Source organism: Thalassophryne amazonica, chromosome 8 (assembly GCF_902500255.1).
Source record: "Thalassophryne amazonica chromosome 8, fThaAma1.1, whole genome shotgun sequence".
NCBI lineage: Eukaryota > Metazoa > Chordata > Actinopteri > Batrachoidiformes > Batrachoididae > Thalassophryne > Thalassophryne amazonica.
Genome location: NC_047110.1, coordinates 62,733,415 through 62,748,746, shown reverse-complemented (window position 1 = coordinate 62,748,746; position 15,332 = coordinate 62,733,415). Strand labels below are relative to the sequence as shown.

Genomic DNA, 15,332 nt, shown 5'->3' with positions numbered 1-15,332 from the left:
CCCTTTTCTCTCCTGTGTAAACACTCAAGTTCAAACCTTAGTAGAAAAAAAATAGAATGTTTTCCTATAAATAATTATGATGGCTTTTAGAACTAACAAATTTAATTTTAACGATCAACCTATGAGGTTGGACACATAAGAAATTATTAATAGTGACTCACCAGTATTTCATAGTTCCTCTGACCGCACCTCTTCATCGTGGCGCCACTCCGCTGTCCGGATTGTCTGATTACTTGGGAGGTATGAAAAATATTACCCATCCATGAAAAGGGTGTATTGCTATTTATTCTTTACTGTTTTATCCAATTATATTGGCGTATCATTTATAGGTATATGATAAGGGAAAATATCAGCCAATCAGAGCGTGCATAGCATTGTAGCCATATAATAAAAGCTGTTTATTAGGTGAAGAAGCTGGAACTGGATCTCTTTGGCTGGCAAGGTTACATATGGCCTGCAGTTGGGAGACTTATGGAATACAACACGGGAGGCGGTTTATGCAAGTTACATGAACATTCAGAAATGCATGCGTCCTCAAGCTTCCTTGGTGATTAATCAAATTTTGATTTAAATTTACTTTTTGGCATCCGAGAATTATGAAAATAATGTAGAGATGAGGCAGTTGTCTTTTCGCATTCTGTTTGGCAATCACACTCTGCTTTTGCTATTTACTTAAACCAATCAGCAGCCTCCAGGTGGCCCGTGCTAGCAGTAGCTTGCGCTAGGCTACCTGGTGTTCACAACTTGCTGAGGACTTCAGTGGTGTGTCCTTTTTGAGCATTTCATTTGAAATATCTGAGATAATATGGCTTGCAGTGGAGTTAATTGTGCTAACAGACAATCTAAAAAGTGTGCGCTCCTATATTTCTGTCGAGTGAAATTTTAGTGTTATTTAATTTATATGTTAGCGCTGTTAGCACTAATTAACTAGTATTGATAGCTTGGTGACGTTAGCTCTGCTGATGGTGCCACAGTTATTTAGGCAATATACTGGTCACAGTTTTTAGTACCCATACCCACCCACCTGTTATGAAAAGCACAGTCTGCAAAAACATGCGTTAAACATCTGGACCAAAGTTTGCTTATTAACCTTAACTTCCTTGCTAACTACAAGACAAGTGCATGTTCAGGCTTCATTCATCACACCAGTCTTGCCCATGCTCCATCGCTTACCCCATTTTTGGATGTTTTTTGTTTGTTTGTTTGTTTGTTTTTCAGTTCAGTGATATTTAAATTTGAAGTTATATTTCAACAAAAGTTTTTTAATTGTTTTTTATTCAGTAAATGCAGTATGTTTCAAAAGTCAAGGAGTCTTTGTGTTAATTGTGATTTAAATTTTGATGAAAATAAACATGGCTATGACTTTTCCTCTTTCATAGCAGCCCTACCATCAGGCAGATGGTACAGGGCCATTAAAGCAAGTACAAATAGACTGAAAAACAGTTGCTACCCAACTGTTATTAGAGCTTTGAATGCCCCTGGAACAAAATAGTCATGTCACGTGCCACACTTGAAATGAGTGCAGTATCTGTTTATGTGTAATATCCACTGCCACTGAAATATCTACAGTTTTTTTTTACATACGTTTGTCATTTTTTTTATATGCAATCTCTTTTTTGTGACACTGCTAATATATTTTTTTTCTTTTTTAAATCTGGACATACCGCTTTCATTCGGTTAAATTTTAAATTTAATGTTTTTCTTTTCTTCTCCAGACCCATCAACTCTGGTGCATGGTTTGCTCAGGTTTATATTTGCACTGAAAGGCTTGCACCTTACCTTTCGAAGTACCCGTACCAGTGACAATAAAGAATCCTTATCTGTATCTATTTTATCTATTGTATCTATTTTTAAAAGTATAATATACCATAAAGTTCTTTTATTTTTAGAGTGTATTCCACAGCGCATGTTTGTATTAATCCTGCTGTGTAATCAGCATCTTGATATGCTACACATCCCAGGTGGATGGGTTATCTGGGCAAAAAAGTGCGCACTGAGTTTTTTTTTTTGTTTTTGTTTTTTTTTACAAATTTGTGAACAAATTTCAAGATAAATAAACCTTATGTTTGAATTAAAGAAATGTTAGCACTTTTGCTTTAGTGTGTAACAATGGGAACAAAAGACAAATCAAGTGATCTGAATGGTAAAAATGTGCATATGTGCCACATATTTTTTTTATGACTTAGTACGGGCTGGTAGAATGCATAAATGAGCGCTGCCACAGATTATGTTTTTGCCATCAGAGTAAACAGACTTTCCCCCTCCTGATACACATGTAGGCCTACGTGCATGCACAGAAGGGATGTGCCCTCTGGTCCCCGGCACCAGGGCACAACTTCAGTTGTCACTGCAGTCACAGAAAAATGTGGATGTGTGGAGGGAAGATGGATAGAGGGAGGTAAGAGAAGAGATTTAAGCTCAGGTGGGGCAAAGGAGGGAGGGGAGAGAAGCACCGCACACATGCTACCCTTCATGATGCTCGTCTGCTCAGTAAACCCAGTCTTTTCTTGTTTTCCCTAGAGTGTAAGCGTGCAGACTCCCAGTCAGGAAGCTCGTCAATCTTTGCCACAACAACACATAAATTAGTGCCCAAATTACTGTTACGCCGGTGGAGAAAGAGACACGGAGAGAAGATGTCTTGCATTGTGGTTTGGGAATACATCTTCCCCTCTCTTGCTCTTCCTCATAGAGGGTGTCAGAATGCACTTCAATAAGACAGTCAAGTAAATACAGGGAGAGACAAGAGGAGAGAAGCACCGTTGTGCTGTACAGGCATCTGGAGTTGGGCAGTGTTGAAATATTAATAGGCCTCACACAAACAAACAGAGAGATGTACGCATGGGTTCATCCAAAAAGCAGCCCGGGGCTATGATCCAGACCGGAGCTTTAGCAAAGTCACCACACTGCTATGAAGAAATAATAGGAAAAAGGCTGAGTCCCCCTTCTCACTTTCAAGGAGATGAAACCTGGAAGTTCACAGATTGAAACCTTGTCCATGTTACTATCAAGCAGCCATCCTCAAACTCAAGAACACTACCGCCTACTTTGTGATATGAAACTCTTCTTGGGCCCACCCAAACCTTTAATCGCAATTTTGATGGGACAAAGACGAAGTGCTTCCACATTATATTAAAGCTACAGTGTGTGAGATTCAATGTCATCCAGTGGTGAGGTTAAAAATTACATTATGCCATCAAGCAACCACTGATTCCTCTTCTTTTTTTTCTTCAGTCTTCCAGCCACACTGCACAAAGCAAAAGGCAAAGTGTGTCCCTTTTTGGTTATTGTATTAACATGGCAGCCTCCGTTAGGGAGCTGCCATGTCCCATGCAGACACGAAGGGGTGATTCCAAGTTTATGAAAACACACTGATCTGTTTTTGCAGGTAATTATACACTAATGAACAGATGGTTATGAATATTGTATTCCATTTCTGCTAATAAATGCCCCTAAATCCTACACATGGTAGGTTTAAACTAAGTCAGATAAATGAAGAACAATCAGAAGAGTTTTATCAATTCTGATAAAAATTTAAAATAATCACATAACTTTGGGGGTAATTTTAGACATTATTGCAAAGAGACCTGTTAATATGTTCGATGTCGCTGACATTAATGAGTGAAGCTCTTCACTATCTGTGTATATATCATCAAACAATAATTTAAAATTGAATAATGGTTGCAGAACCTCAAAGTAATAATAGGCTACTTCACAATTGTCGTTACGATTCTTTTTTTAATGCCAATATTGTAATAATGTAAAGAAAGACATTTTTAGCCCTTCACCCTCTATGCTATACTCTCCATGTTCCTTGAGATTTAAATTATAGTTGGAACTTGACAAATTATTGAAGAAACACTGTGTTCAATAGTTTATCACAGTGCTTGCCTTTTTTTTTTTTTTTTTTTTTTTTGCGATGAAATGTAAATTTAAAAACTGATTTTATAGCAGGCATATTTGTCTTTCAAATGAGAGATCAGTCCCACATACATTTTTGGCATAAATGAAAATAATTTAGAATCACAGCTGCAAGTGTCACACAGCTTTTCTGGCCTTTCTTTGTGGGGAAAAAAAAACAAATTTAGGATTTTAGTACTGTGAAATTTACATTTTTCAAATATTTTCTACTGTAAAATACTCAGGTAAGCTAATCACAACGCTAGGAATACTCACAAATAGGGATGGTATTGATAAAATTTTATCTATCGATGCCATTATCGATTCCGCTTATTGATCTGATTCCTTATGGAGTCCCTTATCAATACCTCCTTTGAATTTTCTGTGTACTAAAAGTAGGCTTTACAGGGTTTCTATGGCATTTCTTTTCAGGCATTAATGGCATAAATTTAACTCTGTAGCCTCTGAGCTGAACTCAGCCATCTGTGCTGCATGTCAACATCAATGTAATCCATAAAGAACGGATGACGTCTCATTTTGGGAGGAAAAACATTTTGGTCAATTGTAGTTTATTGTTTATATTACAACATTTGGAAGGAGGTGTCATTTGATTTCAAATGGCGATTCGCTTTGAAGTTATTTATTTTTTATTAACTTTTAGCAGAGGTGGGACAAAGTCACCAGCAAGTCACTCTGAAGTCATGAATTGGCAAGTCTCAAGTCAAGTCAGCTTGCAAACAATTGTTGGTCATTATGACTTGAGACTTGACTTGGGACTTGAGACTTGTGAATTGCCAATTCATGACTTTAGAGCAGGGGTGGACTCGTTAGCAGACTTTTAATGAGTCTTTCATTGGATTCAGGTGTGTTGGAGCAGGGAGACAACTAAGAGTGTCAGGAATGTGGCTCTCGAGGACCGAACTTGGCCACCCCTGCTTTAGAGTGACTTGCTGGTGACTTCGTCCCACCTCTGCTAAAAGTTCAACATTTTTTGGGGCGGGGGGATTCCTTGCATTTCCATGGAGCCTGTATTGTTGTCATGCATGTCACATCATAACCAGGATGTTTTGCGGAAGCACAACAGTTCAACCCAGTCTCACGACAGTTCGTGATGGCATTACGAAAAGTACATTAATCTATGGATTCGTGATGGGGGCATGAAATGCAGGCGCTTTTTGTGACGTGGGCACAAATTCATTGTGTGTTGGGGGCATGAAATGTGGGGTGACCGTGGGGTGGGGGGTGTCTGGGGGTTATGGTTAGGGTTAGGGGAAGGCAGACACTTACATTATGGTTATGGTTAGAGTTAGGAGACAGGGGAAGGATTATAAATATCAAAATAAAACAAAAAAGTCATAAAAATGGGCCGCTTTTCGAGACGGGGCCACAAATTAATTTGGTGATGGGGGCATGAAATGTGGGGTGACCGGGGGGAGTGGGGGGAGTCTGGGGAGTTATGGTTATGCGAAGGCAGACTCTTACGTTATGGTTATGGTTAGAGTTAGAGTTAGGAGACAGGGGGAGGATTATAAATAGTAAAATAAAAAAAAAACGCATCATGAAAATGGGGCGCTTTTTGTGACGGGGCTACGAAAAAAGCATGAGCCTGGGCTGCAACAGTTATGCCAGGGTTGTACTACGGGTGTGCTACGGATTTGAACTCATTACATGATGTAAGTCCAACACGTTCCACATTCGTCACAACACATGATTTTCACACTGCAATTTGTCACGGTTATGGGCCGTGACCTTCCAGGATTCATATCCATAAAAGTGAGAATGGAAAACGTGTCTTTTGGAATGGAAATCCAGCAGCTCCTCATGTGGAGATAGATTTAGGTAGCTAAATCACAGAAGGAATTAGCAATACGCAGCATCGAGACATCAAAATGTGTCACTTATGTCGACTTTAATCCCCTCCGGGCAGAACGTCTGAGAAACTTCAGCATGTTAACGGTTGAATGGAAGTCGTTTAAAGCGATGATACAGCGCTCTGGTGTGCAGGTGAATGTTGCTTCAGTGCTTTCTTTGTGTGCCTAGTAAATGCCATGAGAACATCTCTGTGGTTGTGCACCAACAGCCTGCCATCTGCAAACAAATACAGCTACACTATCCAGCCTCCGTTCCATCCCGCCACTGTCCTTTACCGTTGACATTCAAATAACCTTTCTTCCGCTGCATCAACAGGAATAAAAACGTATTGTGTGGTGCGGCTTCACACGCTAGCGCGGCTCCGGCAGATGAAGCAAGGCGGAAGTCTGATTCCAGCTCTTGTTAGGCTGTTGTTCCTCTGACTGCTGTGGGTTTCTGTTGAGAGAAAACTCTTTATCAGCTGACAGCTGATCTCCGCCGCCAAAGTTCATGTGGCAAAAATAAATAGCGGCACATGACGCTGTTGCTGTTGTGCACTCAAGATGTTCCTGCTCTGTCTAGCTGTTGTTTTGTCACACTCCTGACATTTGATCCCCATCAGTTTAGTTGCGTTGTAAAATATGTGAAGGATGACGTTTTAATGGTGTTTGCGTGATGTTAATCTGCTGCTAATGCTGAGCTCTGTCCGGTTGCTTACATAATTTCTGACATGAGCCCACTGGCTTGCGTCACTGTCGCTGAGAGCTGTCAACACAAACATGCAAACACACGCTCTCTGCACCATCACCCTCTGTGCACACAGAAGCAAAATTTGCTTTTGCTCTAACTGCTTCCCAGGCATTTTTTTAAAATATATTTTTAAATATCATGCACTATAAATGAGCTAATCATGAAAGAGGACTGTGTGTTTATGGTAGTATGTACTAAAAATTAGGATTTTAGGTCTAATTTGTTGTGTTCATCTAGTCTGAATCATCAGGCCATGAGAAAATTATTTAGTGGTCCAATCCAGTAATGGATTAAGATCTCAGCATTATGAAGGCAGCCTGCACATGGGACTATAATGTAAGGGATAATCTTAATCTCTCTCTGCTATGTCAGTACTCAAAGGATAGAGTGGGAACAACCAGCAGATTTTGACTAGTGATTTTCCATTTTTGCACTAGTCTGATAACCTCTGTTTGCATTGCGCACATGCAACGCAGTGCATGTATTCATGAACTACAGCGGCACTGAGTGGAGTGTATATCTGCTAAATTAAGCAGTGTTTATTCCAAGATAGGTCCAACTTTTTCATGCCTGGAAGTTCCTCACCATCTCACCATATCATTTAGGTCCTTCAGACTTTTTCAGTAAATCCTTCTGGGGAGCATTAGCATGGCTAAAAACCAAACATGAGTGAAAATATAAATTTTTCAGCAGTGATGATAATAATAACAACAATAATAATAATAAAGTAATAATAACACAGTAATAATAATAATAGTTCTCTGACAACTTGAGGAATATATGTACAGTAGTACATATATGAAATTAAAGGGTTTGTGAGTCAAAACAGAACCCGTTGATGTAATTTTTAAAACTTGTGGTTTGAAATAAGTTTTAATTTTAAAAGAAATTGATTCAGACTTCTTAATTTTCCACTTATGCAATTACATTCCAAGCCTGTTTTCCCTGAAATATTTCTTGACCATAACAAGTGAAGAGGTCGTCTGTGAATGGGGGGGAGGGGGGTACACACAATGGGTGGTGTTAATACAGTTAAGTGTATAACCATCACTAGTCATTTATTGGAACGCATACAGAGCCTGAAGCAAAGAGTCAGGCTTAACAGATCAAGCTGATAATCAATGTCATAGTACCAGTTAACTGCAATCGCAGCTTCAGGATTTGTTGAGCCAACAGAAAGCCTGAGTATGTTGATTTTTTTATATATATATATATATATATATATATATATACGTGGTCTATTAGAAAAGAAACTGACCTTTTTATTTTTTTCAAAAACTATATGGATTTGAATCACGTGCGATTACATCAGACAAGCTTCAACCCTCGTGGGCATGCGTGAGTTTTTTCACGCCTGTTGGTTGCATCATTCGCCTGTGGGCAGGCTTTGAGTGAGGAGTGGTCCACCCCTCCCGTCTATTTTTTCATTGTTTAGGAATGGGTCAGAGACTGCCGCTTTGCTTGATCAAAATTTTTTCAGAAACTGTAAGACACATCCGAGTGGACACCATTTGAGAAATTCAGCTGGTTTTCGGTGAAAATTTTAAGGGCTGATGAGAGATTATGGAGTGTTACTGTCGCTTTAAGGACAACCCATGGAGCTGGAGGGCGCGCCGCGCTCCGAGCCACCGTCGTCAGCCTGTTTCGAGCTGAAAACTTCCAAATTTAAGCCTCTGTTGAGCCAGGACGTCGTGAGAGAAGAGAGAAGTTTCAGAAGAGGTCGTGATCAGCAGTTTATCCGGACATTCCACTGTTAAAGGAGATTTTGTAATGAAAGACGTGCGGATGGATTCGCGCGTTGGCAGGCAGCCGCTCATGGCCCGGCGCCACAGAGAAACACCTCTGTTGGAAGTGTTACCGGACAAGTTTGAACATGCCCAGCTGTTAAACAGTTTCTCAGATACTCACTCGACTGAAAACCATCGAAAGCCACCTGAGTTTTACGAATGGTTATCCACACGGAGATGTCAGTTTCTTTTCTAATAGACCTCGTATATTAGAAAAGCAACTAAAAATAACTTCTCAAAATTTATATTTGAGAAGAAAATGTTTTACCGGACCAAATGAAAATAGCATGCCTCAGTGCAAACTCTGTGTACGCCATCAACATTTACACTCTTGCCACTACAAGGTTCCCTGCATTTACTATTTTCAGTTAATTTTTCGTTTTTGTCTTACTTTTTATTATGTTGTGTGAATGTGTTTCTGACTTTAAACGAAATAATACTGAATTGACTTTACAAGGACGATCTCCATAAAATAAAATTATGATTTAAAGTGTGCTTTAAAGTGTACATTTGTCAAATTTAATGGGGGGGATGTGATGGTGGGCTTTCCAGGTATTTGATAATTTTTACATTTATCATTTTTTTGATCTCACTGCTGTTGGATAAACGTGAGGAGCACAGAGAGAACACACAGGGACCTTGTTAGTCTATTGGAGGTGTACTCTGAGTGACACATCTTGCAGTGCTGAATCAGTGTCCTTGAACCGCTCAGCCACAGACAGACAAAGAACATCAGGCTTCACTGTCTTGGTTTTCCCTTCACCCATTGTCCACGGAACCCACTCCACTCCTCTGTGCTGCACAGCCCTTGTGGTGATGCATGTACTGTGCCCTCGGTACGCCGCTATTCACGCATAATCTTAGCGTCTCAGCAGGTGTCTTTGAAGTGGCCTGTGCACACAGGCCATCTCGCGGCACTGCGAGGAGCGGCGGGCTGCTGGGATGGGCTTTAGCATGGCTGCCCGTCTAACTGCGTCTGGCTTTGATGTTGTAAACAGAGCGGGCAGGGCTGGCTGGCAGCGAAACAGGCAGGCAGGGAGGCAGGCAGGCGCGATGAATGGGATCAGTGGCACTGCGCTGGTCAGGCTTAGCAGAGCCGGCAGCTGCCTGTTTCACACCAAGAGGCAGTTAACACAGCAGCTCATGTCAATAGATATTGACTGCCAGATTGGAAGCGCTTATAGGAAAAGACCTCTTTGTTTTACTGAGTCCCCTGTGCAAATTCAGTTTGACTCACTGTCTGCATAGGTACACAGACAGTGAGTCAAACGCAGGAGTGCAATGTGCACATCGTGCAAAAATTATTAACTTTGTTGAATCTGAGACTTTATGACGTATTCAATCTTGTGTCGTACTTCAGCGTTTATCCTTCTTTGCACCTTTTCTGCATTTTTTTTCCCCTCGGTATCGGAAACATGTTCAAACTAAGGTGTTTTGCCGCAGAAGTTTCCAGAGACAATCCCTTTTTTACTGTTGAGTGCATCGAGCATCCAGAGGCTTGTGCAGCAGCAGTCAGATGGTGTTAAGTGGTGAGGTTTGCTGCTGCAGATAGGCCTTTTGTGTGCGCCTTACCCGACATGGCACAGCCTCATCTTTCCTCCCGTTGCTTTCACCTGATGTGGCACAGCCTCTGTCAGGCCTGAGCGAGCATCCAGCCAGGGCCGGCTTCTTCGGGAGAGATGAAGGCATCTTGCAGCTATGCTGTGGGGGTGGGGAAGGCTAGCAGCAGCCTAAAGCCTGAAGCTCTCCGAGGCTGGAGCTCAGAGCCAAAAAGCCTGTGGGTTGGATAGGGTGGGTGGAAGCTCGGCTTAGCTCGGCAAGGCAACCGTAGCCGCAGCCCTGCACTGCCACCCTATGGCTAGTGCCGGTCACTGCAACCCTTAGCTCACTATAACCACAGGTAGTCATAATTACAGCACGCTTCAATTGTTGTGAGTGCATGTCAGAACAAATTATGTACGTAATGAGGCTGAAAATGCTAAAGAAGTCGATACACGCTGCATTGCTAATGCTCCTGCAGAGAGAACATAAAAACAAACAACATCGTACACTCATACAGAGATAGACCGAAGCGAAATAATAAGCAACTGCGCACGGGAAGGGAAAGATTAATTACAAATTAACCCTCTCAGTTAGGTTGTCAGAGCCCGCCTCCTGCATGGATTCCACTCTAATCTGGGCTGACGAGGTGCACTGCCCTCCGCTATATAAGAGCATCACAAACTGCACATGCAGTTGACTGAAGGAGGTTTGATTCTGAATGTTCCACCACTCCTTTTTGTTCATTTTCCTACAATCTAGGTTAATTCCATGTAAACAGGGTTGGTGTGAGGAGACCAGATTCCTCCATGAATGGAGCATGGCTCCTGGGTTAGTGGATTAGAGGCTTTCCGTTAAGGGCCTCTCCTGGGCATGCCTCAGGAACAAGGACTTTATCCATACGACACATTACAGGGTAGCTGATTATAATGGGCACGGACCTCTGGATTCAGCTCTGTTGGTGTGATCAAACTGATTTAAAGAGGTTGGATGTTAAGGTGCACCGGGATAAAAGAAGTTCCAAGACTTGGAAGAGCTCAACAGCATTAGTTAGGCCTGGCTTCAGGGGGAAAGGATGATGTAACACTTTGACATAGTGAAAGTACTGCAGTTTTTTTTTTATTTTTATTAATGTCATTTTTATTGCATGTTATCAAGGCAAAATTTTAATATTCTTCCCCTAATGGGTGTAGACTTGGCTTGCAATAGTTCCCTGCGCTCGGATTGGCTGGCTGAACGGCTGGTTAGAGACAACCATTACGTCGTGAGAAAATATCCTGCGGTGATCTTTTCTCGATTTAGATCAGATAACGGAGTTCATCTGGCACTGCGGCGCACTGTGAGGAGGGCGGGACAGAGATGTGGAGGAGGGCTGTGAAATAGAGATCTCACAAGGGCAAGAGAGAGGAAGACAGTGGGGGGGAGAGGTATAACATCAGTGGCTGCAGGGATGGAGTTGAGAGCGGCGGGACGAAGTGGGAGTTGTGTGTCTCTGATGTCTGTGTGTTCTGTCTGTTGTGTTGTGTCACCCTGTGGTCTTCTCCTGAAGAGAAAGAGAAGAGAGGCCAACGATAGATGAGGCCTGTTCTCTCCGGGCTTTTTGTCTTCTATGGCGGCTGAATCACAGGCCTGTCAGCATCACAACACCACGGCCCCCACTCAACACTGTCTACACAGTCACGTGCGCAGCGGGCATCTTATGACTCTTTGTGACCACTGTAGATCTTCTTCTAAGGATTTTGATTCCAACAACATTAAATCTTCCCAAGTATATCTGACGAGGAGGAGGACTATGCCCCAGTTCCGTTGTGCTAATGTAAACTGCACAAATCTTGAATCTTAAATCTTGAATCTTGAATCTAATTTCTAGTCAGTATATCTAATCTATATTTACACAGTCACTTAACAAGTGAATTGTCAGTCAGATAAAAATACTTGTTTTTAGATACAACCCCAATTCCAATGAAGTTGGGACGTTGTGTAAAATGTAAATAAAAACAGAATACAATGATTTGCAAATCCTCTTCAACCTATATTCAATTGAATACACCACAAAGACAAGATATTTAATGTTCAAACTTGTTTTTGTGCAAATATTTGCTCATTTTGAAATGGATGCCTGCAACATGTTTCAAAAAAGCTGGGACAATGGTTTGTTTACCACTGTGTTACATCACTTTTCCTTCTAACAACACTCAATAAGCGTTTGGGAACTGAGGACACTAATTGTTGAAGTTTTGTAGCTGGAATTCTTTCCCATTCTTGCTTGATGTACGACTTCAGTTGTTCAACAGTCCGGGGTCTCCGTTGTTGTATTTTGCGCTTCATAATGAGCCACACATTTTCAATGTGCGACAGGTCTGGTCTGCAGGCAGGCCAGTCTAGTACCCGCACGCTTTTACTATGAAGCCATGCTGTTGTAACACGTGCAGAATGTGGCTTGGCATTGTCTTGCTGAAATAAGCAGGAACATCCCTGAAAAAGATGTTGCTTGGATGGCAGTATGTGTTGCTCCAAAACCTGGATGTACCTTTCAGCATTGATGGTGCCATCACAGATGTGTAAGTTGCCCATGCCATCACACCCCCATACCATCACAGATGCTGGCTTTTGAACTTTGTGCTGGTAACAGTCTGGATGGAATTTTCCTCTTTTGTCCGGAGGACACGACGTCCATGATTTCCAAAAACAATTTGAAATGTGGACTCATCAGACCACAGCACACTTTTCCACTTTGCCTCTGTCCATTTCAAATGAGCTCGGGCCCAGAGAAGGCGGCGGCATTTCTGGATGTTGTTGATGTATGCTTTCGCTTTGCATGGTAGAGTTTTAACTTGCACTTGTAGATGTAGCGATGAATTGTGTTAACTGGTTTTAAATGGTTTTCTGAAGTGTTCCTGAGCCCACGCGATAAGATCCTTTACACAATGATGTCAGTTTTTAATACAGTGCCACCTGAGGGATTAAAGGTCACGGGCATTAAATGTTGGTTTTCGGCCTTGCCGCTTACATGTAGAAAGTTCTCATGATTCTCTGAATCTTCTAATTATATTATGGACTGTAGATGATGGAATCCCTAAATTCCTTGCAATTGAACGTTGAGAAACATTGTTCTTAAACTGTTGGACTATTTTTCATGCAGTTGTTCACAAAGTGGTGATCCTCACCCCATCTTTGCTTGTGAATGGCTGAGCCTTTTGGGGATGCTCCTTTTATACCCAATCATGACACTCACCTGTTTCCAATTAGGTGTTCTTTGAGCATTCATCAACTTTCCCAGTCTTTTGTTGCCCTATTCCAACTTCTTTGAAACATGTTGCAGGCATCCATTTCAAAATGAGCAAATATTTGCACAAAAACAAAAAAGTGTATCAGTTTGAACATTAAATATCTTTTCTTTGTGGTGTATTCAATTGAATATAGGTTGAACAGGATTCGCAAATCATTGTGTTCTGTTTTTATTTACATTTTACACAATGTCCCAACTTCACTGCAATTGGGGTTGTAATACGTTGTCTTATTTTGAGTCCTATCTGAGAAAAATGAAATTGTTTGACTCACCCATAGACTGTTAAGCTGCTGTGTTATTTGTAAAAGCTGTATCACTTTCTAATATGAGTCGTGTAAATGACGTTTTCTCTGCTAATTTCAAGAAATCTGAACAAGTGAATTTCATTTGTTCCATTGCCATTTTTTTTTTTACTTGTTACAAGTTCTCATATAAAACCAAGAAGTTTTCTGACTGCAAGACCTGCACCAATACGTAAGTGCATATTTTAATTACAGGTTCCACAAAGAGAAATCAGAGGGAGAAGAAAAATTTGGATTTTTTTTTCCTCCCCACTTTCTTTAACATTGCAAAACAGGATGATAAATATTTTATCATTTTGTTGTGTTCACTCCAACAGAAATTAATATTATGCTTTTATCCTCACAGAATATGTGAAAACATAGCGCTGCATGTTCCTATCTGAAATTATCATCTTGTATCCGCACACTATAAGTGAGAAAGCCAGTTTCTCATATTGTTTTTAAAAGAAAAAGTGGGAAAAATATTCCTGAATCCACTGTCTTAGTTGGATCCAATCCAAAAGTACATGGTTTCCTCTTTGACCCATACCCCACTTTCTACTAAGTTTCAAAAAATATGTTCAGTAGTTTTTGCATAATCCTGCTAACAGGCAAAGAGCACTGATAAAATAACTTCCTTTGGTTGGAGTAAAAATCTTCTTGTGGAATCAGAGAAAATTCAGTTCAGGTTTCTTGAAATAAGGTCTTGAAATTAGCTGAGAAAACACATTTTGGCATGTATTTTACTCATATGAGGAAGTGCTACATCTTTTACAATAACACAGCAGCTAAAAATAACACACCTTTTGTCTCACATATGACTGACAAGAAGATCTTTCCAAAACTTTTTCACTTAATGAGATTTTTAGATGTCTTTTCAAAAAAGGTGTATTTAAAAAAAAAAAAACAAGTAATTATGTCTGAAATTTTGCTTGTTAGAATCTTTCATGTCTTGATCCGAGATCAAAAATATGTTTGGGATCAAATTCAAACTACCCCCCCTTTCTACAACATTATCCATCTTCACCAAATTTCATTAACAGGCTCCCACCACTTTTTGATTAAAATGTTACTATGTGCCAAACATTCTTCTAGATCTTAGTTCCAGAATATATTTCAGATCCCAAACTTCATCACGTTTCCTGGAACATTATCTATCTGCTCACCAAATTGAGATCCGTTCATTACTTTTTGAGATATCATGCTAACAAACAAACAGACAATCAAATATATTCTATAAGATTTTGTAGTTTTTACGATGTTGTAGTTCAAGAGATTACACCAAGTCAGGTTTTCCTGGAGGGAGTCAGCTTCCATGTGTGGCTAAAACGAGCTTTCAGTGTTCTACGAGGATGTGATTAGCACTCGCGGGTTGTGTTTGGGTTTGCATATAGCTTTGCGTTGTGTTTAGAATGCAAATTGACACCGTGTTTACATTGGCTGCTTGTGAGAACATAAAATGGCGCCCTTCCCTTCATACATAACTCTGTAAATATTCAGTTATCGCTGAGCAGAACTCTGGATTCAAAGCCACCAGATGAGATGTTTTTAGAAGCACCGCGGGGTCTTTCATGTACCAACATGGATCCATGGTGAAGGTGTTGTACGCTGATTTGTGACAGCAAAAATTGTTGATGTATCTCTCTCTCTCTCTCTCTCTCTCCATCTCGCATTCTTTTTTCCTTCTCTCCAGCTCAAATCGAAATAATTCCCTGCAAGATCTGTGGAGACAAATCGTCAGGCATCCATTACGGCGTGATAACATGCGAAGGCTGTAAGGTAATCACCAACACACTGAACCGGCTCGCGTGACGGGAAGTGATAGAACACGGAAGCACACAAAACTGCTTGCTAGGAAAAAATGTTGGCGATGTTTGGAACCCGAAATGACAATGTGTCAACACGGAACATGTTCATTAAAGTGGTCAACCACCACAC

General features: G+C 40.8%; 1 protein-coding gene across 2 annotated transcripts in view; it reads left to right on the top strand.

The window, feature by feature from the left end:
* Positions 1 to 15,332, top strand: part of roraa (RAR-related orphan receptor A, paralog a) — a 564,142-nt gene that overhangs the window by 529,959 nt on the left and 18,851 nt on the right. For both annotated transcript variants that reach the window (XM_034176482.1, XM_034176483.1), the window contains one exon: positions 15,088 to 15,173. In XM_034176482.1, the coding sequence (XP_034032373.1) occupies positions 15,088 to 15,173 (86 nt within the window). The remainder of the gene's footprint in view (positions 1 to 15,087; positions 15,174 to 15,332) is intronic.